Source organism: Lynx rufus, unplaced genomic scaffold, assembly GCF_022079265.1.
Source record: "Lynx rufus isolate CCGP_SWC_20201006 ecotype Redwood Valley unplaced genomic scaffold, mLynRuf1.p SCAF_9, whole genome shotgun sequence".
NCBI lineage: Eukaryota > Metazoa > Chordata > Mammalia > Carnivora > Felidae > Lynx > Lynx rufus.
Window position 1 is genome coordinate 81,410,613 of NW_025814897.1, and position 25,714 is coordinate 81,436,326.

The 25,714-nt window shown below is 36.3% G+C and overlaps 1 protein-coding gene across 1 annotated transcript in view; it reads left to right on the forward strand.

The window, feature by feature from the left end:
- Positions 1 to 25,714, forward strand: part of ANO3 (anoctamin 3) — a 413,517-nt gene that overhangs the window by 214,988 nt on the left and 172,815 nt on the right. Inside the window, exons 3-4 of the mRNA XM_047071708.1 lie at positions 13,973 to 14,167; positions 15,660 to 15,731. Of these exons, the coding sequence (XP_046927664.1) occupies positions 13,973 to 14,167; positions 15,660 to 15,731 (267 nt within the window). The remainder of the gene's footprint in view (positions 1 to 13,972; positions 14,168 to 15,659; positions 15,732 to 25,714) is intronic.

A 25,714-nucleotide genomic window follows, 5' to 3' on the forward strand; every position in this document is an offset into this window, starting at 1 on the left:
TTTATTTTTAATAAAAAACATGCAGTACTCTTCTCAGAATTGTCTATGATCTGGCCAATTTGTTTGTTTTTATTTGGAGAAAAGTGCTTATGGTTCAGAGGAGTGACAATTTTTTTTTTAATCTGTCATAAAACTGCATCCCCACCTTCAGCATACACACTTGTGGCCTTAGGTCTACCTAGAATCTTTACAAACTCCTGAATATACCTAGATCTGCCCTAAGGCCACTGTACCCATTGACATGTGGGAAAATGCCATATGACAGACCTGTTAGGAATTTCAGAGGGCAGTATTCCCTTTTGAATTAGACCCCTATCTAAATTTATTCATTTACATAACAGAGTGTACGCAGAAAGCCTTGTCAAGCCCAACTGAAGGTGCTATGTTCAGTGTCAGTGCTGTAGCCTAAACTGAGTTAGGAACCTAGCCAGGTTCCAGGGCCATCTGTTTGCCCACTGCTGCCTCTTTGACGGCAAAGGGCTTGTAATCCAGTCAGCGAGTTAAAAAGAAAGAAAGTAACCTGAAGATGCATATCCCAATCAGGAACTGTGCGGGCAGATTTTGCTAAGAGACCCAAAACAGCCAGTGGGCTCCTGCCTTTCGTATCTGACTTTGCATTTCTTTTCCATTGTTCTCATTGCAAAAAGTAGCACTTCTTTATGCATCAGTCCATTTTTCTTTTTAAGGATTAGAAAATTTTCTGGACCAGGGGCATCTGGGTGGCTCAGATTCTTTTTTTTTTTTTTTTTTTTTTTTAATTTTTTTTTCCAACGTTCTTTATTTATTTTTTTGGGGACAGAGAGAAACAGAGCATGAACGGGGTAGGGGCAGAGAGAGAGGGAGACACAGCATCGGAAACAGGCTCCAGGCTCCGAGCCATCAGCCCAGAGCCTGACGCGGGGCTCGAACTCACAGACCGCGAGATCGTGACCTGGCTGAAGTCGGACGCTTAACCGACTGCGCCACCCAGGCGCCCCAAGGGTGGCTCAGATTCTTGATTTCAGCTCAGGTCACGGTCTCAGGGTCGTGGGATTGAGCCCTGCATCAAGCTTCTTACTGAGCATGGAGCCTGCTTGGGATATTCTGTCTGTCTGTCTGTCTGTCTCTCTCTCTCTCTCTCTCCCTCTCTCCCTCTTTCCCTCTATCCCTCTCCTTTTCACTCTCTCTCTCTCTCTCCCTGTCCCTCTCCCTTTCTCTCTCTCTCTCTCTCTGTAAAATAAAAAATTAAAAAAACAAAAAAGAATTCCAGACCATTTCTTTGTTCTTTTGGGTGTCACTTTGGAAAAGACTTATCAAGAACTTATCAGTGTTTTTTTTTGAAAAACCTGTGAAATAAATCCAGGCACATATTTTCTTTCCCTTTATCTTTGAACTGGGCACTAAATCTGCACAATATGAAACATTTTGAAAACGTTCTTTTCTATAATGTCAGTCTGTCAATTTAAATACATTCTGTATCATAGTGACAAGAGCAGAACATTTATATTCAGACAGCTTTTAAAAGAAAATTAGGAGGCAACGAAACTCATTTGAAGTTTTTGACATTAGATTTTGACTGAAGTAAACGGAATATTCTTTTTTTTTTTTTACTTTTTTTTTAGCTTAGATATAATGATTAAAGTGCTCAGCATTGATTTTGTATAGATTGGAAATTATTTTCTTATTAACTATTCCATTTTACATAACAGGTGGTGTAGCTCTAAATACTTTAGTGATACTCTTGATATATAAGTATCTATATATGATAAGATCATCCACACTCTAGTCTCCTTCTCTACCCTGAATAAAATAACATTTATGAAAACAGTTGTCTGTTGTCCCTTAGACTTTATTTGAATGTTGGTATTTCTATTCAGTAAGTATGTTTCAATAATGCTGTGTAACTAGACAAAAAAAATTGGAAACCAGGATTCCTGGGGATTTGTAATCCAGTCAAATTGTAATTATTTTTTGTGTTAAGACAAAGACTTAGCTGAAACCCAGGGTAATTATTTTCAAATCTTACAATAGATCCATGTGAAAGATATGCAGAGAGGATACAAGATACATTCAGGAAAAATCACTTTTTTTTTTTTTCCTAACTGGGACCTTGGCCTCAAAATTCTACATGAAATTGCTGACTCTGCTAAACTGGGCTCTGTTTTAAGATATAAAATAACAAATAGCAGATCGAGTGGCCTCCTAGGTGTGTTTCTTCTTGGCCTATAGCTAATTATAAACTTAATATTATATTCTTTCAAAGCCTTGATAAACACAAGGAAATATTGAAGGAAAATGAAAACATACCTAAAGTGTAATCTCAACTGGTTAAACCATCGTCCAGAAGATTAGCTGCATAAGCTCTAGTTATACTGTTCTCGCTTCGCTTTTATAAGCCCCAACACATGAAAGAGAGATAGGCAAGTCCAAGAGAGTCTGGCCATGGCAGCCTTTTTGTTGGTGTACCTTTGGCTTTACTGTCAACAACAAAAATTTCCATACCTTGGAAGTGGACTATAAGAAGGGAGAAGCTTGTGGTTGCCCTAGAGCCCATCAATAGTATTTCTTCTTTATTGTATGAAAGGTGGTACTACAGTGAGAGGTACATAGCTTGGGGATCCTATGGACTTGAGTTCAGATCGTAGGTTTGGCAATTATGGGGTGAATGTCTCTAATTAATTTTTGTTTTCTCACTCTTGAATATTTATAATGAAAGCTTTCTTTCAGTTTTATTTGAGAATTAAATATAACAACTATCACAGAGGTGTGCAAGACTGGTTCAACACCAAAAAAATCCATCAGTATAATTTGCCACACTAACAGATTTGATAGGAAAACTACCTGATATATCAATAGACATAGACAAAAGAATCCAACATCTGTCATTCTAAAAGTGTCAGCAACCCAGGAATACAAAGAAACTTCCTCCATTTGATACAGGGCATTTATAAAGAACTTAACCTTTAACATCATACTTAATCATGAAAGATTGCTTTCCCACTAAGATCAGTAATTAGACAAGGTAGTCTACTTTTACCGTTCCTACACAATATTGCATTGGAAGTCCTAGAGAATAAAACAAGGATAGAAGAAGAAAAGGTATCCAATTGGAAAGTAAGAAGTTATACTACCCTTATTTGCAGACAACATGCTTGTCTACATAGAGAATTCCAAGGAATGATTCAGGGAATTGAATTTCTAATTAAACATCTGGCCATAAAGAAAAAAAAAATTTTCTTGAAGCTAATAAGTAAGTTTCCAAGTTGACAGAATACAGTGTCAATACACAAAAATCATTGCATTTCTTTACATAAGCAATGCACAATTGAAAACTAGAAAATTGAAATTTAAAAGAATATATGAACTTTTTTAAAAGCTCCAACAAAATGACACAGCTAGCTATAAATCTAATAAAATATGTGCATTATTTGTATGAAGAAAATTGCAAAAATATGATTCCACTGGGTTCATGGATTGGAAAACTTGATACAGTTAAGATGTTAATTCTCCTCAAAGTGATATATAGATTTAATTCAATCTCAATTATAATGTCAACAATTATAGATAAACCAATTATAGATAAGCTGATTCTAAAGTGTATAAGGTAAGGGGCACCTGGGTGGCTCAATCAGTTAAGCATCTGACTTCAGCTCAGGTCATGATCTCACACTCTGTGAGTTCGAGCCCCACGTCCGCTCTGTGCTGACAGCTCGGAGCCTGGAGCCTGCTTCGGATTCTGTGTCTCCCTCTCTCTGTCCCTCCCCTGCTCATGCTCTCTCTCTGTCTCAAACATAAATAAAAACATTAACAAAAAATTTATAGTGTATAAGGTAAGGTAAAATAACTCAAATAGTCAAAGCAATAAAAAAAAAAAAAAACCAAAGTTTGAGAACTAGTACTACCTGTTTTTAAGAGACACTATAGGGGCGCCTGGGTGGCGCAGTCGGTTAAGCGTCCGACTTCAGCCAGGTCACGATCTCACCGTCCGTGAGTTCGAGCCCCGCGTCAGGCTCTGGGCTGATGGCTCAGAGCCTGGAGCCTGTTTCCGATTCTGTGTCTCCTTCTCTCTCTGCCCCTCCCCCGTTCTTGCTCTGTCTCTCTGTCCCAAAATAAATAAAAAACGTTGAAAAAAAATTTTTTTTTAAAAAAAGAGACACTATAAAGCTAGAGTCGTCAAGACAACTTGGTATGGGTGAAAGGATAGACACATAATCAACAGAGCAGAATAGAAAACCCAGAAAATAACCTACACAAGTAGAGACAACTGATCTTTGACAAAGGTGCAAAGACAACTGAATGGAGAATGCAGCCTTTTAAAGAAATAGTTGACCATAAGGGGCACCTGGGTGGCTCAGTCAGTTAAGCGTGAGATTATTGCTTTTGGCTCAGGTCATGATCTCCTGGTTCATGAGTTAAAGCCCTGCAGGATATTACTTATCCTTTATCTTTTAAAATGGACTTTTTAAAAAACCATAATACTAACAGCAAAAATTTTCTCATCCTAAACTTCTTGAAAAAATATCCAGAATCAATACCATTTTTCTGTTTTCTTTTCTAGTAGAAGTTAGTTTTTTCCCATTCTTAAGCTTTTGAAATGAGCTTTCAATTATAAAATATCAAACTATGTTCAAGAGAAGACATGGAAATTGCCAGCATTTGGCACACTATGGTGAAACCCATAAGTAAACACAACAGTAACAGGTGGCAAAAAGTGGGAAGTTCTGTGTTTACAAATGTTCATGGCAGGCTAAAAATATAGAACAGGTTGTGCCCTGATGCAGTACTGGTTAGACTAGTCACACTTGTGTTTAGGTTCAGAGTCTACACATCAGTTGCTTCTAGTTGACTTAACTGGTTTTACCAATAAGTCTTGGTTGCAACACATTGAATTAGATTTTTAGGTTTTCAAAATAACATCATAGACTTGTGAGATGTGGTAGGAGTCTTCAGATCCTTCCCACTTCAAGAATTGGGTGTAATCCAGGTTTCTTTGCTGGGTCCATGCACTTGGGCAAAATCCAAATGCCATCTTTGAGCTCTTCACAGTGGAACAGTTTGTCCTGTGATAGTGTAAACATTAGAACTTTGCAGCTTGTCAGAAGTACTATAAAACTTCAAATTTTATATCCTAATCCAAACCCAAGAATTTGTTTTCATTTGGAATTGCCTTGCATGAAGCAGGCAAGAATGATCAGGAGTTCTGTCTTACTCCTTTACACACACACAAAATGATGGGGAGAATCTCAGCTAAAGGTTTATCTCATGCTTCTTTTTTTATTTTTATTTTTTATCTTTTTCCACCGTGCATCCTAAAGAAATCCCTTTGCATCATAGCACATTTCCTTAATACCAGCAATCTCTTACTCTCAGCTTCAATTACTGCCAAAATCTGTTTGAGTACTAAAAGGGAAGCAAGGAAATTAATGGCCACTGAGGAGGGAGGAGTAGGATTTGGAATAGCTCAAATCATATGTGGATCATTGTTTTTGTAATAATAATGTTCAAATTTATGTCACTACCATATAAACATTTATTTTAAAGAAGAAACTCATTTGTATTCCAAAAAGCATTATAGGTAATAGGTTGTATGAACATTCAAGATTCAGAACACTGTTTCATGAAGAGTAAATGCCTCTTGATGTCCCCTTGATATTTTATTTATGTATTTATTTATTTATTTATCTATTTAAATTTTAATTAGTTAACAAACAGTCCAATATTGGTTGCAGGAGTAGAATTCAGTGATTTATCACTTACATACAGCACCCAGTGCTCATCACAAGTGCTCTCTTTAATACCCATCACCCATCTACTCCCTGTCACCCCTTCCATCAATCCTGTTTGTTCTGTATCATTAAGAGTCTCTTATGGTTTGTTTACCTCTCCTCTTTTTCCTCCTTCCCATATGTTCATCTGTTTTGTTTCTTAAATTCTACATATGAGTGAAATCTTACAGTATTTGTCTTTCTCTGATTGACTTATTTCACTTAGCATAATACATTCTGGCTCTATGCAAGTCATGGCAAATGGCAAGATTTCATTCTTTTTGATAGCTAAGTAATATTCCAGTGTGTGTGTGTGTGTGTGTGTGTGTGTGTGTGTCTATTTATCAGTCCGTGGACATTTGGGCTCTCTCTATAGTTTGGCTATTGTTGATAATGTTACTATAAACATTAGGGTGCATGTACCCCTTCAAATCTGTATTTCAATCCCTGTGGGGACAAGGAGTTTTATCTCTGTAACCTATGGTCTAGAAAGAATATCTAGAATCTATTAGAGTAAATACTTGTCAAATGAAGATATTAATTGGTAAACTCAATTAATAGAGCCTCATTTAAGTCTTATAAATATTTATTTGCATACTATGCAAATATACGTAATTTATGTAATTATACATAATTATACGTAATATAATTATATGTAATTATACGTAATATGCAGACCCAGTGCCACGTGCTAGCACTGTGGCTATGAACAAGGTAAACATGGTCCTTGCCCTCATGGAACTTACCGTACAGCTAGAAAGACTGTATGTTAAATAATAGTCCAATATATAAATGCAAACGTGAGTTCTATTAAAGCAAAGTATTTATTTCAAAGAGGACATACAGCAAAGAAAATGAACTTATTTGGGGTGGGCTGTGTGACTTGGAAATTAGAAATAACACAGATAAAGATAAAATGAGACCTCTCATTTCAACCTTTGGGGCTTTGAAAATGTATTTCACCACTTTAAAAACCCCTTCATAACTTAGTGCCTTTCTTAGAGTATTCTGTCTTGCGTTAGATTTATTGGAGACCTTTACTTATTCACCCTAATACCTAATATGTTTTAATTGAATGAGATAAATTTTGATTTTGCTAATAACTCTTGTTTCAAGGCTGAGTATGCATAGTTTACTTTTTTCTCCTGCACAGTCTTGCACTTAACCAGCCAGTCGAAAGTACAATAAAATCAATAGTTTCCTTTTCCATGTTTACTTGTAAACATCTTAGAATACTTGCAACCAACCTTATAATTTTATTCTCTAATGGTAAAAGTATGTAATGTTTCTTTCTGTCCCCAAAGGTTATGCTAAAAGTTCCCCCCAAGTTCTACATCGTATGTGTGTAGTGAATAATCTTGGTTCATCCCTCTAAATCCATCCTGCACCATATTCTACCTTGTTCTGTTCCCCAGAGAGCAGATATCTGTGGACTACAACAAACAAGAGTTTGCATGACCTCTAACTACTATTTAGATTTGACCAGTTGGGAAGCATCAGCAGCAGATTAGAAATTGACAAAAGAGAGGTTGGGGTATTTTGTTTCCCTGGCTCGCTCCATGCCCTTCTGTGGTTTTACAGCGGCTGCGTTCTGCTCTCTCATCACCTAGGTTCTGCAGGATTTCCTCTCCTCCAGATATAATCATCTCTAGGTTCTTATGTCGGCTCCCTCTCCCTGGTCTGCAGCTCCAAGGATAATAAAGGTTTTTGGCCCTTGTTAGCTGTAGAGAACTTCATCAACATTTATTGGTTTCTCTTAGACCTGCCCACACCTTTCTAAATAATCCCTTTATTAAACTTGTTTCACTTACTCTCAGTTAGCCATCCTATTCTACTAGGACTCTGCTACAAGAGATATACTTTTCCTTGTTCGAAGTGAGAGTAAAACTGAAAAGTGAAATAAGAGCAAACTATTGTAAAAGAAGTTTCTGGGTAAACAAAGAAATTGCATGTTTAATTGCAAAGAGCAGAGACCTTGAAGTTAGATGGACCCTGTTTGTTCCAGGCTCCAACACTTCCTACGTGTGGGACTAGACACCAGTTACCTAAATCCTTTGATTGTCACATTTAAAATGGGGATGGAAAGTCTTAACAGGACTAGTATGAGAATTACTGATAACATACAGGATGCTCCTGACACTTCGTAGGCACTGAGTAAATGGTGCTTTTATACCAGCAATAACTTCCAGCAAAAAGAGCACACTCAAGCAACAAATCAGAGATGTTTCTTTAAACACAACAGAGCTACAGTGATTTTGACACAGAAGAGAAGAAGAAAATTGTCTATATTTCTATTTTTTCCTCAATGCTTATTATTTAAATAAATGTGCTTTCCTATAATCTACTATTATAGGAGAGTGTGTTTGAATTTTATAGAATCAAATGGCATCCTGAGACAACACCCATTCTTGGACCATCAATTTTAAAATATTTCTGAGGAAGGTGTAAAGTTTTCCTAAACCACATAATGCATCTTGAGATTAGAACAAGAGTCAGACAACTACATTTGTTATTTTTTAAATCTCTCTCTTATGGACATTATGTAAAGCCCATTAGGTCATATTATCATTTTATTTTACTACAAGTCTTCCAGAATTCTTCTAACCATTTACTTGGTAGAAATTTCAGAGTTCGTTCTATTACAGAATAAATATATTTTTTCACACGAGTCTTAGGATGAGTTAGTTTTCTTGGAGAAAAATTTTACCAAAAGAGTACATCTTTTGAAAATGTATATTTTACACTAAGAAAACCAACCATTTTTTTCTGTACTCTCCAATTGTCCCTTTGAAGTTTTCTAAGGATCTGTTTCTTCCAATTAAAACTCTATATCAACTCAAAGCCCATTGAATTAATGGTATCTGAATGGCAACTTTTCTTCCTTTGGTGTCAGACATTTTATGAGACTTCATTTCTAGAAGATATCTTATTTGCAATTATATCTCTTGGACCTTTGGGTATGCACAAGTAAAATGTTATTTCAGTAGATTCCTTTAAGTATGTCAGCATTTACGAAGTGCTTTTAGAACAATTGGAAGTAGCTAATTGTTGCTTTAGAAAAATCTGTTCTATAGAAAATGACACATGGACTGCAGTTGACAAATTTATCCTTGAACTCAGGAGCTGCATATGCTTACCAAAATTGGCATGTTACTGTGGTCTCTTCTCTGGTTATTAGTTTTAAATAATATTGAATCAATATTATTTGAGGGTATCAGGTAAAGCCACACAAGGAAAGAAATGGAACTTTGGGGCACAGAAGAAAAATGTTCTGAATGCTATGGGGGTAGCTGATGTTAATCATTCCGTGTGAAGAACAGATACTGTTAGTTATGCCAAGCAGATTATGATGATATTTAATATGGAACTTTGAAAAGAAACTTTGTACTCTTTAGAATGCTAGGATATCAGACTTAGAGCTTAGACTATATTGGTTTCTAGCAAAGACTATCTGTATAATAGCTTTGGAAACCCTCAACAGCTGAGGAAATGAGAAAGCACTGCACCGAAGACCCATAGGAAGGAAAATGAAGAGCTGTATGTAGGAAGGACCTTCGTTTCATCTTCAACATTATTTTCTCAATTTTCGTTGAGTGTTGCATTTGATAAATATTTTCAGCAATCGTGTTTTATATGGGGAGTTTTCTATCTTACATGCACAGTCCTTTGAAGAAAATGTGTTGAACCCAAGAATTATAAGTAAAGATGGAGAAGTAGGAGTAGGAATATGCCAAAAATAATCCAGTCAGATTACCTTCATAGACAAGACTTCAGTGGCATTACCACCTGTATTAGGAGTTTCTCTTGGGTGGTTTTATAATGCCCTGTGTATATTTTATATTCTCTTTTTACTATAAAAACTGTTTTTGTGTTTGTGCTTCCCCTCTGAGTAAGCACCTTGTTACACTCAACACGGGGTCAAAGTCTGGCCTAGAGACAGCACCCAAGAATTGTTTGAAATCACTACATAAATGATAAAAAACTAAATGAATAAAACTCAGTCTTAAAAATAATATTGGATACGTATTTTGTGTAAATCAGTTACACACATTGTTAACTCAGAACAGGTTATGTATTATTCATATCTATTCTTTTATAGATCAGCACAAGAAATACAGTTTAGATACATGGTGGGTAGGCATTTCCTGTTGATATGTACCAAGCAGCACATGTTCATTTTTTCATCAAATTATATTCCACAGTTTGTTAAGATTGTGGATATAGAATTATAGGTTCTGAGCTATAGGTTCAAGCTCAGTTGGCTTTAGCTCTGTGGTTTCTACATTCCAAGCTCTCTGCTAAAAACGTGTGTGATATTTATACCAAGGGAAGCCATGGTAATGAACCATCCAGGATTGGGGTTCATGAGGAGCCATAGAGCATTCTGAAAAGATCCCGGGCTCTGAAATCCAGAAGCTATAACTTCCACATTCAGTTCTGCCAGTTGCTAGTTTTATGAACTGGAGGAAGTAAATATCTTAACCTCTCCCAGTTTCCTTCCCATCTAGGGTGGGCAGTGTTTAAAAATCTTTTGTAAATTTTGACAAATGCAATTATTCAAGAAAAGACCACAAGACATAAATTTGTGAAAAATAAAGGGCAAATAAATATATAAATAAATAAAATAATACCCCAAAGAGCAGTAGCTAATTTTTATGCCTCATCTAGACTCACCTAGACTCCAGCAATAGTTCCTTTATGCCTGTCTGTCTCAGTGTGCCACAAACAGATTTTTTTCCAGTTCTGTAAATACATTGCAATCTTCCTACTTCATGACTTTCATACATGTTATTATCTTCCTGTAAAAGCACCTTCTACAAACACACATGCACACACACAGACATCAATGCAAACATACATAAACACTTTTCTATGTGTTAGGTTCTTCTTCACGTTTTTCGCCTAACGTGTCACTTCTTCAGAGAAAATGTCCCTGACCACTTCTTAAAGGAAGTCTCCTTTATTATTATCATTATATAACTACCTACCTCTGGGTGGCTCACTTGGTTGAGCATCTGACTTTTGATTTTGGCTCAGGTGTTGATCTCACAGTTCCTAGGATTGAGCCCTGTGCCTGGCTCTGTGCTCTCAGCATGGAGCCTGCTTGGGATTCTCTCCCTCCTTCTCTCTCTGCTCCTTTCTTGCTCTGTCTCTCTCTCTCTTCTTCTCTCTCTCTCTGTCTCTCAAAATAAATGAATGAATGAATAAATAATAAATAAATAAATAAATAAATAAATAAATAAATAAATAAATAAAATAGCAATACCTGTATTTTCATAGCATTTCAGGCAATTTATGTGTATATACTTATTTATTTTGGTTTGGTCAGTGTCTGATTCTCAACTAGAATACAAGTCCCGTGAAGGCAGAAATTCTAAGTCTACCTTGGTCACCAGTGTATACCGAGGGCCAGCAGAGTGCCTGCAGAGAGCAAAGGCCCATTTCATATCTGTGAATGACTAGGTGCATACTGGAATGAATAAAATGACAGAACACACTGGCAGCATCAGTGAGCATAATTAAGTTGGTCTCACTCCATGCCAGTTTATGAAGTAATGTCTACTAAGTCAATAGTCATCTTTCATCTAAAGAACTGTTGAAACTTTCCCTCGTGTTTGAATATGGTAAGAAAGGGAAATGCAGAAGTTGTTGCTTTTTGAAGCTAGATGCTGGGGTCAGTGGATTAAAGTAAATGGTATTTTATAGATTCCCACCCAGGCCATTTCTCTGGGGCCCAGGGGACATGTCTCTCTCAGTTCAACATCTTACCATCAACTGTTACGGTCTTTCATCTATGCACCTTCTCTCTTCCCCATCCCTTTTACTCATATGTTATGAGTACTTATATTCTTTTACTCATATGTTCTGCTAGAGTAAAAGATTATTCTCAACCAGGCCCCAGAAACTGAAACAGTGTCCTACATTAGTGTTTTTTGAAAAAATAGATCACATTACAAAAGACTAATAGACATAAAAACTTACTAGGACAGGTTTGCCCTATGTTATTCCTTGAATGTAGTGTAAAAAACACTGGTTGGTCCTTGAGAAGAATTGTCTAGTGTTTTTGCAGGATTTCACTATGCTTTCTGTGGACCTTGGGGAATTCCTGTTCCAGAGAATCTTTTCTCTTCTCTTGTCTTCTCTTGTCTTCTCTCCTCTCCTCTCCTTTCCTCCCTTCCCTTTTCTTTTCTTTTCTCTTAATTTTTGAGAGAGAGGGAAAGAAGGATAGGGCATGAGCGGGGGAGGGGCACAGGGAGACAGAGAACCCCAAGCAGGCTGCACACTCAGCATGCAGCCCAACACGGGATTCCATCCCATAACCCTGGGATCATGACCTGAGCTGAGACCAAGTCTGCCGCTCAACGACTGACCCACCTAGGCAGCCCTTTAAGAGGGTATTTTCTTTTCATGTCATGACAAGGTCCCAGAAAATCAAGAGACAGGGTGTTCTGTTTCCAGTCAATTCACAGTTCTTCCTTGTGTCCCCTTCAAGGTCGCATTCCATTTGCACACTGAGACTTAATGTGAAAACAGATACATATTTTTATAATACTGAAAGATAAAATCCCCACACCCAGATTTATCTGAATTTCATCCGTTCAACCATGTCTTATTTCTGTAGAACCTCTGTAAAAATTGCCTTGTTATTTCTATCTCAGTTTTCTTACTTGTCTCAACAACAGTATGTACTGGTACCTCTACGTGTCTTCATTTGAATCCATTCTTTGAAGAGCTACTTAGAAATTTGGAGTTTATTTGTGAACTGACTACAAAATTGAGTAGCTAAACAATTATTGGCCTGAGAAATTTCAGGGGAATTTAGTTCAATTTGCTTGTATGTTAAATATGATAATTACTGAAAATGTACCTTTCCTTTTCTTCACCCCTTGCCCACACCTGTTATGACCCAGATTTTACTCAGTCTCAAAATTGAATTTAAGATGAGTAACATTCATTAACTGAACGTTCTGTGTACTAATGCATTTGCATTAGCCTTTCAGTTTTCAATCACTACATTAGAAATTCACATTAATACAGAGATTCAGCATATGGGCAGGTGAATTGGGAGGCTGGTAGAAACAGATGTGCTTATAGCTATGTTGTTTATGTGTTTTAACCTCTACTGGAATGGACTTTGCTAAATGTTCTTTACATTTCAATGTTGTGAATTTGGGGGTGAATAGATGATGTTCAGGAGTTTTGAACTAATTTGTAGACACACCTTGATGTGGTTTTAGCTTGGAATATGAACACCTTTCTCCTCATTTATCTGTGTGACATAAGTTCATATTGCTTTTCCTTTCTAAGTCTCAATTCCCCATCACCAAAGAAATAACAATACCTGGGGGTGCCCGGGTGGCTCAGTTAGTTAGGCATCTGAATGTATCTCCACTCAGGTCTTGAGCTCATGGTTTGTGAGTTCAAGCACTGCATTGGGCTTTGTGCTGGTGGCATGGAGCCTGCTTCAGATTCTCTCTCTCCCTCCATCTGTCCCCTCTCCCCCCCCCCCAGGTCTCTCTGTCTCTCTCTCTCTCAAAATAAATAAATAAACTTTAAAAAAGAAATAATAATACCTGATCTGTAAGATTATTAGAAAATCAAATGTAGTATGTATATGTTTAAGGGAGAATAGGGTATAAAAAGAAGGGCTCAGTTTAGTAAATAGTAATTTGAATGTTTATGTACTAGGTTTATTCACTTGCTACTTGGAAATTTAAATGGTTAGGTTTGTTTGTTTGTTTGTTTGTTTGTTTGTTTTATAGAAGCTTTAAAAAATGATAAAAGGTCAGGGGCACCTGGGTGGCCCAGTCGGTTAAGCATCTGACTTCGGCTCAGGTCATGATCTCATGGTTTCTGGGTTCAAGCCCTGCAGCAGTCTCTGTGCTGACAGTCAGAGCCTGGAGCCTGCTTCGGATCCTGTGTCTCCTCTCTCTGCCCATCTCCTCCTTGCACTCGGTCTCTGTCTCTCTAAAATAAATAAACTTAAGAAAAATTAAATAAAAAAATGATAAAATGTCAGCTGAAATCTGTTTATTTCTCAGAACTGTTTGACAAATTTCTCACTTTCCCTGACGAAATATAAACAAAATGAACTCAATTAGTTCTAGTCCCTATGTGGTGCTTTTCAAGAGTACTTTCCTGAAACAGTCATCACAAGAATTAAAATGTATTTTTTGCCTTTTGCTGATTATTTCTCACTTCTAAAACTCGCCATTTTGAATTTGCAGGTATGAATATAAGCAAGAGTGAGATAACAAAAGAAACTTCATTAAAACCGTCCCGGAGATCCCTCCCTTGCCTTGCCCAGAGCTATGCCTACTCAAAGAGTTTGAGCCAATCCACCTCTCTCTTCCAGTCAACGGAGAGTGAATCTCAGGCTCCCACTTCTGTGACCTTAATCTCCGCTGACAAAGCAGAGCAAGGTGAGTACCTATCCTGTTCTTTTGTTCAACTTGCAGAGTAAGTGTTTTCAAGCCATTCCTTCTTTCCTTCATCCATTCTACTAGTATTTATTAGAGCTCTTTTGCAAGAAGGCTGGCATAGAAACAACAGTACACTAGTTAATGGGAGGCCAGTGGTTGGCCAGATGTGTTTTTGCTTCTTCCTTGCCTTGAAAGTAGCCAACCGTATGGGAACCTGGACCTAATGTTTTCTGTTTGCAGGAGCAGACAGACCATCTACCTGAATTGCTAGGTCATTATCATTTCTGGTGAGAATTTATAACCAGTAACTGAGTAGAATATGTCAGCAATAATAAAATCAGTTTCCTAAAAAGAAAGACTAAAAACTTTATATAATATTGACAGTAAAGCAATCAAGATTTGGCTGCGGGAAGATATGGTTGGACAAGTGTTAGCAATCAGATGTTGGCACTGAAGTCATAGATATTAAAAGGGCTGAAATACAGGGAAGTGCCAGCTAAATTCCACATTAATGAGACTTTGTGGCCACCCTGGTCACCCTTCTCCACACATCTGCCAATCTGAGACACCATTATGCTTTTAGACAATTCTTTTTCACAAAAGCCAAGAGTCAAAGTACAACCAAGCCCTCTGTCATTCAGTGGATGAGGTATGTTTTTATTTTCCCATCCCATACTTTTGTCTCATGAGAATGCATTCCTTTGTGATTCCTTGGGGTTATTTCTTCCTCTGGATAACTTGAAAATACCAAGATTCTCTTTTCAATAATATTGTGAAATCACTACCGATTATAAGTAGCTTACATCCATGTCCAATAACTACTTTTTTTTTTTTTTTAAGTTTCTTTTTTTTTTTTTTTTTTAATTTTTTTTTTCAACGTTTATTTATTTTTGGGACAGAGAGAGACAGAGCATGAACGGGGGAGGGGCAGAGAGAGAGGGAGACACAGAATCGGAAACAGGCTCCAGGCTCCGAGCCATCAGCCCAGAGCCCGACGCGGGGCTCGAACTCACGGACCGCGAGATCGTGACCTGGCTGAAGTCGGACGCTTAACCGACTGCGCCACCCAGGCGCCCCGAATAACTACTTTTCTAATAGCTAATTACTCAAGAAAATGAAGGTATTAAAATATAATAGAGATATATCTATTATTGAGATATTTCTCAATAATATTTTCAATATTCTCAATATTCAATATTTTCAATATTCAATATTCTCAATATTCAATATTTTCAATATTCTCAATAATTATTGAGAAATATCTCAATAATAGATATATAGATATATAATATATAGATAATATAATATATCTCTATATTGAGATATTTCTCTTACTGAGTGAAATTTTAATTAACCAATTTCAACTCGTTAACTTAAAAAAGTTTCTTTATGTTTGGCTATCATTTGGACATCAGCCACCATGGTCATTTTTCTAAATGTTAATATTTCTATTTCCCAAAACAATGAATGTCTTTTTTTTTTCTTTTTCCAGTTAATGCTGAGGAGGATAACAAAGACTCTGTGCTCAAATGCTCTTTCGCTGACCTCAGTGACTTTTGCTTGGGTAAGTTGATTTCTAGTGTTTCCTACTCCTTTATCCCCTCTCCAAAGGTAAGCTGCCTTCTTCAAATCTAGAACATTATTTTTAAAGAAAAAGATGCGTGCTTGGTCTTTAGTATTTGATGGGTGAGTATAACAATCTAAGGTGAAAAAATGAGTAAGCTATTTCAGGTACAGTTTGAAATTCAAGTAGTAGAAGAAGATTCGTAATGAACAATTCTCATAACCCAGAATTTTTTGACACTTTTTTTCAATTCTCTGTGAATAAGCACATTAATACTGTTATTTCTAGATTGTTTCAAATTTCAGCAGTATCTGTTAATCCCCTGTTGTGTCAGATGAAGATTTTGCATAACCTTTCAAATTGTCATAGTTATATTGCCATTTAAAATTTTAGATCTCTCTGCTGATTAAATTTGTAGATTTAAATAGTATATTTATACCTTTATATCGTGTTCTCTCACATTTTAATGATATCTCTTGTCTCTTGGCAAATAATGCTTTGGCAGTTCCAAGTTGTTATGACCTCTGTGCCACTCTTGAGTATCCCTAGAGTCAAGGTCGAATTGTTTCCCCTTTCCAGCCCTCCATCTATTACTCAAAATCATGCCACATTAAAGTTTATTCTTTGTACCAAAAACTTTAGTTAGTTTTATTTTCCTAGATTCTGGGTTTTTTTTCTTCTTGAGAGGAGAAAATACCTCATCTTCTAAATATTCCCATATGTTCCAGATTCTTATTTTTATATCTTTATCTCATTCTTCTTCTTTAAAAAGTTCTTGATGTTCACTGGCTTCTCATTGGATTATTGGATTCAGTCCAGTTTCTAATTTCCCACATACTCTTCTTTCTTACTTTTCAATCTCATTTTTTTGACTATATCTTTAAGCAATTACCTCTGCAGGCTCATGTGAGATGCAAACTTTCTAAGTTACTGTATGTCTGAAGTGACTTCAGTTCACTCTTAAATTTCATTTTATTTTCTTAGTTATAAAGTTCTAGGCTAAAAAATCACTTTCCTCAAGGTTCCTGGGTGGCTCAATTGGTCAAGCGATGATTTCATGATCTCACAGATCTGGAAGTCAAGTCCCACAATGAGCTCTTCACTAACAGTGTGGAGCCTGCTTGGGATTCTCTTTACCCACCTCTTAAAATAAATAAATAAATAAATAAACATTAAAAATCGTTTTCCTCAAAATCTGGAGACTGATTCACTGTCATCTAGCATCCATTGTTACTGCTAAAACCTCAATTGCTGTCTGATTGTTGTTCGTCAGTGATTTTTTTTCTTCTCTCTGTGCATTTTTACTATATTTTTGTGTGTTACAAAATGATACAACATAATGTTTTGGTGTGGGTACATGTATGTGTGTGCATTTGTTTTCATCTCATGGTTTTAATTTCTGCCTCTGCCTCAGTTGTGGAAGATTTCCTGCACTTTCCAAATGACTTTTCATTTCTGTGTGTGTGTGTGTGTGTGTGTGTGTTGGGGGAAGGGTGAGGTCATATATGTATATTTGATTTCCAAGAGTCTTTTTTGTTTTCAGAATGTAGCTTTTTCAGAGCATCTTATTGTATTTCATGAACACAACATCTCTAATCTCTCTAATTACACTTGTGATTATCTTAAGTTTTCCTTTGATTTTTAAGGCTAAGTCTACTGTGGCTGAGATCCATTTTTCTGACTACTTAAATTAGTCATTCTCTTTTAGGCTGTAGAATTTCCAAGAGTTTCTGGTGATCTTTGCTCATCTGTTTACATTTAAGAATCAAAGAACACTGGCAACTGTTGCAACTTTTTGAAAGTTATTTATTATTATGTGAATGAAGTCTCCAGAGCAAGGGATAGTCGATGTACTTGAAAGCTCATTCAACCATCTTGATCTTTGTTTCTTTGCTAACAAGTTGATGATGAACAGCTCTTTAAGGATGAGCCAAAGAATGAAACCTATAGAGCACTTATCTTAGAGACTCAGTACAGTTTTACATTTAAAAATCTATCCCCCCCCAAAAAAAATAGTATCATAAATGAAAAAAAAAAAAAACATTTTTCCTCACAGCTTTCTTGATAAGAATTAGGAATGGAAGAAAATTGGATATTCTGGTAATTTTACTATTGAACATTTCATGACATGTTGCTGAGTGGGGGAAAATAGCTGAAATATAAATATAGACTTTCTCTCATTTTAGTTAAAAGCGTATTGGAAAATAGCTAGACAGAAATATACCAATATGCCAGCTAAGAGTGCATGTCTCCATATAGTAAGATTATTTGTGCTTGTTTCTTTCCTCTTGTTGCCTATATTGTCTTGTTTTCTCTAAACAACATAAACAAATATTATATAATAAGAATATGTAAAGAAAAAACTCACATCAGAATTTTTTTGGTAAGTAGAGAAAATTGCTCGTATTTCAGTCAGAATAACACAATTCTATGGATAGTTTTCAAAACTGAAATTTGAAACTGGTTGATAGTCACCCAGTATTTGGAATAACAGTAATACTGAAAGATTCTATCCTGACCCTCTGTTGGGAGTCAATATAATTTTTATTTATTTTTCCTATAACAGAGACAATTTTACTTAACCTTCTCTTTTGCCCTTGCTATTATCATGCAAGATTTATTTCATTTGAGTGAGATTTACATTCAGATCTGTAGCGTGCTGGCCTTGTTACATGAGCAGTACCTTTACACCGGGGCTTTTCTTTTTCATAAACTAAATAGAAAGAAAATAAAGTCAGGACATTACTGACATCACTCTGCTCCAACACGTATTTTACAACCTCAGCGTGAATTTATTTATAACCTTCAGAAAGTTAATCCTAGATTTTCAGTAGTGAGCGTATCGGTGGCCTGGCTGCATTGCCTACATCAGTGATTCTCAACTCTGGCTGCACATTCTAGTCAGCTGGGAGCTCCAGAGAATCAGTTTTAATTGGTCTGAAGTGAATTCAGGATCCATAATTTTAACTATACCCCAGATAACTCTTAAAGGTAGCCAGAATGAAGAATTTCTAGCCTGAAACATGTATCCTGATTTCTCTCTAAGGACATCCTTAAGGTACTTTTTCATAATTTTTCAAACAATGAGCTGTTTTATCGTAGCATTTTGAATTACTGCAAATTAGTCATGTTTCTTATAATACTCACTTTTGTGTGTGTGGCATAGAAACGGTGCTGACTTGTTCAGTTTCCTAATTAAAGGAAGACAACCACTAGCAGGTTCATTTCATATACAACATCAATATCAAAAAGAACTTTTCATAAGAACAAATGCACTCTGTCAGAGTACAAAGGTCTTTCCCAGAGTAATTAATTCTGAAAACGGTGACTATTGTTATTTTCCAATAAGAAGACAAAAACAAGAGCAAAAGCCTTGTCCGAAACATCCATACAGATGATAACAGTTTGCAAAGCACCTTTCACTAATAATTCTCCCAAATTAATACTAGTTAATAGCTTAACAATAACTCTGGCCATGCAAACCTTTCCATTCAATTCTATGCATCTTATTTTGATAGGTTGCCATCACACATGTTAACATTGTCACTAAATGCTTAATGTAATTGGGTGTCCTAACTCTGTGTTTCTTTCCTCGTCATTCCAGTGTATCCCAATCAATCTACACACTTCACTTGCGTTCCTGTCTCTCCAGGCATTGTACCCCATAGTCAATATTTTAGCACCCCCAGCGTCAATGTACCATTTATTCCATTTAAAGAAACATCACAGCTTCTAACGGGATTAAAGCATTTACATACAAGGTATTTGCCTTTACAGTGAAGGTGAGAATGAAGCTCTGGCTGATGGTGGTATCACCAAGCATTCCATGAATCCATCTGGATGTAACACCTGGCTGGAAAGTACTCTTTTAGAGTCAGCTGCATATCTAAAACATGAATGATTTTATCGTGTTTCAGAAAAGATCCAGCAAAACGATGTCAAATATACAAAGAGTCTAATTAAATAAAGCATGAGTATTTTAGCAATACATACTCTCTTTTAAATTCAACAAAGTTACATTTTCTAATTTTGCTTTTAGAGTGCAGACTGCCAGCTTCTGGGTGGGTTAACGCATTTCTAAGTGCCAACAGGCTCTGATACAATTTTTTGGAAACTGACTGATGCATCTAATTAATAGCTGTGTGTTTTTTTTTTAAGTGAACTACTTTGAATTGCCCCATGAGAGAAGATCAATACTGTGACAGGGTTAACTGCATGTAGTCAGGTCCATTGATGATGAGTATTTCTCACTGTTCCAAATGATAGCTATGGAGGAAGGAACATTCATGATTCTATTGATTCAGACCTGGACATTTTCACTAAGTTTGCCTAACAGGATTTGTAGTATATATTAATGAAATGCTGCTTTCTCAGCCAGACATTGGCCAAATTCTCATTGTTGTATCCACTAGCTGTGTCACTGTGGCATATTATTAAACAGTCTGAGCCTCAGTAGTCTCATTTGTAAATTGGAATTAATGATCGATACTTTGCATGATTATTGAAATAAATGAAGAGACATAACTCCATCACACTCCTAGCATGGTATCATAAAGGTTCAACAATATTTGCCCATTGCTTTATTCACTCACTTGTAAGCTTATCTTTCACCCCAAATTTTTCTGGGCTCGGAGAGGTCTTCACTAACCAGTGATTTTTAAGGCAGAGTGGAATAGCAATAATTTACTGAACACTTATTATACAACTCTCTACCTGCATTATCTCACTTAATTCTCATAACAATTCTTTTGATTAGGTACTATTATTAACCTCTTTCTATAGCTGAGGAATCTGGCCAAGAGATAAAATCACTTGCCAAATGCCATATATCTAGCCAAGGGAGAATTAAGATTCCAACCCAGGAAGTCTTAATCCCTCATTTTCTCAAGCCTTAACCATCACAGTAGGCACACAGTCAGTCCTTTGAGGTGAAAAGTGGTTAGCGATGTCCATAGAACAGGAGCTCTGCAAGATGTTATTAAGTATGAGGCTGTGAGCGGTGAAAGATGGGGGTAACACTGCATGGCAAAATATATTTGCGAGATGATTGAAGAAAGCTAAGCGGGGGGGCGCCTGGGTGGCTCAGTCAGTTAAGCATGCGACTTCGGCTCAGGTCATGATCTCACGGTCTGTGAGTTCGAGCCCCGCGTCGGGCTCTGTGCTGACAGCTCAGAGCCTGGAGCCCGTTTCAGATTTTGTGTCTCCCTCTCTCTCTGCCCCTCCCCTTTTCATGCTCTGTCTCTCTCTGTCTCAAAAATAAATAAACATTAAAAAAAAAAAAAAGAAAGCTAAGCAGGTTGGGAGGTTAGATAGAATTTGGTTTTTCGTCCTTCTTTTTTTTTTTTTTTTTTTTTTGTCATCTGTGAGCCTTTAATTCTACTTTTCATAGAGCAGCTTTCAAAGCCCGGGCACCATTTCACCCTGTGCCCCCACCTACATAGACAGACAGACAGACAGATTCTCACACACACACACACACACACACACACACACACACACACAATTATTCAGGAAAGTGCTGATCCATGTAACAATGAATTTGGAATCTTGATGTAATTATACTCTTGTCTGTCAGTCCTGGAAGCCCTGCCATCATCACCCACCCTTTCTGTTGTTAGTATTCTGTAAAATGACAAAGACAGAAAAATCCATACCGACAAGTAACTGATGCTTATTTCTGCCCACACTCATGCTGCAGCAAAATCAGATAACTTCAACATGATATAATTGGGGCTTATTAAAACCAACATAATTTGAGTCCAACCAACCAAAATATATATCTATCTAATCTTGTAAAATAAACAGTTTGCTAATGTTATGAAATGAGTCCCTTAGGAAGTGGTTTATACTAGAGTGGTAAGATATTTGTTTTCTATGAGCTCAATAGTTCAGCTTGGTGGAATGTTCATTTTATTTCTTAAAATAGTTATGGTCAAATGAGTATAGGATGATTTTACTTTCATTCTGTAGTATTAGATGATCTCCACTAAGTTTTAATTTTTTTTTTTCAAATAGCATTTCATCTTCAGATGGGGTAGAAAGGAACTTTGTAGTAATGTTACCAACCTAGTTCAGGATTACAGAATTAAGGGAATTACAATCGTTTCAATTGTTTATTAACCCCATTAAGTAAGTCCTCTTGACTCAGTTTTCAAATTCCATTCAGAATCTGACGCACCTCAGCTCTTGCGGCTACAAGTGCTGTATCCAAGCCACACCTTGTCCAGTCTGCCACGTCTCTTGGTAGATCAGCCCAATAGCTTCCTAATTGTTTCTGTTCCAATGCTTGTCTCATTATGGTCTATTTTCCGTACAGCAGTTACAAGAAGCTTTCATAAAAGGGAAATTAAATCTCATTATTTTTCTACTCAAATCCTCCCTGTTTCCCATAACATGTAAAATGTAAACTCCTCATTGTAGCCTTCAGAGACCTTACAGAATATGGGCCTGATCTCTCTAGAGCACTTGCTAAAACTTCGTTTGACTCACAGTGCTGTAGCCAACCAGCCCTCTTTTGTTTGTTCATAATGAGCTTGCACTTACCCCAAGGCCCTACGCTGATAGAAACTGGATTCATACAAGCTTCACTTTGTGTCACCTGATCTTGATTCAGGAGGTCTTACCAGGAATTAATAAGATTTATTTTTTCCCTCTTCCCTTTTCCAGAGGAGACTTTGTGAGTCTTGTTGGTGCCTGTAGCCCAGAATCAGAAACAGTACCTTGTACAGAGTAGGTACTCAAAGAGTATTTTTAGCATCACTGGAAGGATAGATGAATGGATGAAATACAAGGAGAATATTGACACACCTATCTTTGGAGAATCTGCTCTCCATTACTACTTTGCTTTCCATGATGTCATTCATAGCTGAGATTTTTCTCACCTGTTAGGAATTGGCACTCTGTTATTTTTCTCACAGAAAACCTAATCTGTGTTCCTCTTTTTCATGTAAGTTGTGTTGACAAACCTTTTTGCAGAGCACTTAAAGACCTAATAGCTATGACTCTTCTTAAGCAGTAGGAGAATGCCTTTCTAACATTATCTTTACAGGAAGTCTTCCCAAATACCCATTTAGATGCTTCCTACTTTCTATTAGTATAGCACTTTGATTATAATACTATTATACTCAGTTCACCAGATGATAATTGCTATTTATATCTGTCTTATTCATATTGTCTAATAGATACTGTCTACTCAGTGGTAGATAGATGGAAAATTGATGATTAGGTGAATGTATGGAACAATGGATGTGGATAGAATAAACATTGGCACATTCACACAGTGGAAAGCAGTTTATCTTTAAGATCTGCCTAGTTGTGGGGTGAGGGGTGGCACTACCTCACCGTGACCAGCTAGTGTCAGGACTTTAGAACACTGCTAGTGTAGGAAGAAGTAGGCAGCGAAGGACTATAAAGAATAAGTCTGGATCTTCATTACCACCATGTTCTAACCACTAAGTAGACCATACATGGACCATTAGGTTTATTCTTCATAGGACACTTCAGTAGACTAATAATTTTTAAAATCATGGAACTTATTAGCAGTCAGAAGATCCAGTTTCAGGAACTATATCATTCAGTAGAAAGGTATACACTGTGCCCCACGTTCCTGATTTATGAAATGGAGATCTCAATATTACAGTTTGATATTTTTCTTATAAGGTAAAATAGGGATTGAACAGAAATGAATTAAGAGCTTTTGTGAGATACAAGTAAAGAGAATGCACATTGGGAATATTCATGTTAATTAAAAATTAATTAATATGAAAACTGATTTGGTTTTGCTAAAATCATTATTAGTTCTCTTTTCACTGTATCAGTCTCCCTGGTTCAACATATTAATAACTTTTTAAGCTTTGAGAATCTTTTTTTAATATAATTTTAATATATATTTTTTTAAATATAATATAATTTATTGAGATAATTCACATACCTTACATTTCACCGATTTTAAATGTACAACTCAATGGTTTTAGTGTATATAAATTTATATATAAATTATAAAGAATAAAAATAACCTTGGGGTGCCTGGGTGACTCAGTTAGTTGAGAGTCTGACTTCAGCTCAAGTCATGATCACACAGCTCGTGAGTTTGAGCCCCGTGTCAGGCTATGTGCTGAAGGCTCAGAGCCTGGAGCCTGCTTCAGATTCTGTGTCTCCCTCTCTCTCTGCCCCTAACCCACTTGTATTCTGTCCCTGTCTCTCTCAAAAATAAATAAACATTAAAATTTTTTTTTGAAATAACCTTAAGCCATTATTATTATTATTATTATTATTATTATTATTATTTTAATCTTCAGCCCCAACTACTCTGGCAATCCTAGAACACACTGTCATTAGCCATGTATGAGAAGGTTGCACAGGTGGAAGTTAAGTGGAGGCCATCTAATAAGATCACTCACACATGTTTAAAATTGCCTAACAGTTACCTTATCCATTTCCAGATACTCCAGCAGTTATATTACAATGTAGCAAAGTAATGAAATGGCATTAAAATAAAGAAGAATTGAGCTGGAATACTTTGTTGGTTAAAATTACACTCTTGGAAATGGCTCTAAGGTTTATGCTGCAGCCATAGGAGGCTCCTATCCTGATTGGTCCCCTTGAGTTTTGAGCCGATGTTGGTTTGTAAACAAAACTTGGAAGGGTTAATGGATTCTCACTTGTCTCAATAAAAGTTTTCATCATAAATTATATTACTGATGATTGAAAAAGGGATTTTTAGATTAGATTTTAAATTGTTCATTGGTATACTCAGTTAATTACGTTACTGTCCATTTAAAATAGATGATATGACTTTTTTTGTAGCCCCAAAATAAATAATTGGTTTTGTATACTCCTAATTACTAGAATTATAAATTTAGAGAAAGATCAAAGGAAAAGAATATGAATTTCTTCAATACCTTATGTGTACAAATCACATAGATTATTTCATTTAATTCTTGGAAGATGTTATTATCCCAGATTTTCAGAGTAAGAAACTTTCACTGACCCACTGCCTTTAATCTAATAAATGACATAACCAGGATTAATTTGGGCTCACTGAAATCATTATTAGTTGTTTTTATTATTTTGGACTTTTTATTACATTGGGCTCCCTACTTCAACATATTAAATGATTTGTTTAAGCTTCCAGAATCTTGTTTTTTTTTTTTCCTCATATAGTAGCCTTATTGAGACATTGTTCACATACCATAGAATTCACCCATTTTAAGTCTACAACTCAATGATTTCTAGTATATTCACAGAGGTGTGCACTCATCACCATAACCAATTTTAGAATATTTTCATCACCTCAAAAGGAGTCCCCATACCTATTAGCAGTCACCTATTATTCTTACCCCAACTCCCTAAGCCTCATTTACTCTCTGTTTCTATAGATTATTCTGGACAGTTCATATAAATGGAATCACATAATATTTGGTCTTTTGTGACTAGCATTTTCACTTAGCCTAATGTATACAGGCGGTCATCCATGTTTTAGCACTAATCAATACTTCGTTCCTTTTTATTGCTGAATAATATACCATTGTATGTTTCATTCATTCATCCATCAGTTGATGAATATTTGGATTGCTTTTGCTTTGGGGGCTATTACGAATAATGCTGCAATTTTTTTGAGAATTTATATTTTCATTTATGTTGAGACTGTACCTAGGAGTAGTATAGGGAATCATATAGTAACTATGTTAAAACTTTTGAAGAACTGCCAGTTTGGTTTCTACAGCAACTGCACTATTTTTCATTCCCATCAACAGTGTATGAGGGCTTGATGTCTCTATATGCTCACCAATGGTTGTTATTGTCCATTTTTTTAATGTTTTTATTGCTTTTGAGAGACAGAGCACAAGCGAGAGAAGGGAAGAGAGAAGAAGAATCCTAAGCAGGATCTGCACTGTCAGCACAGAGCCCAATACAGGGCTCGAACTCATGAACTATGAGATCATGACCTGAGCTAAAATCAAGGGTTGGGCGCTCAGCTGACT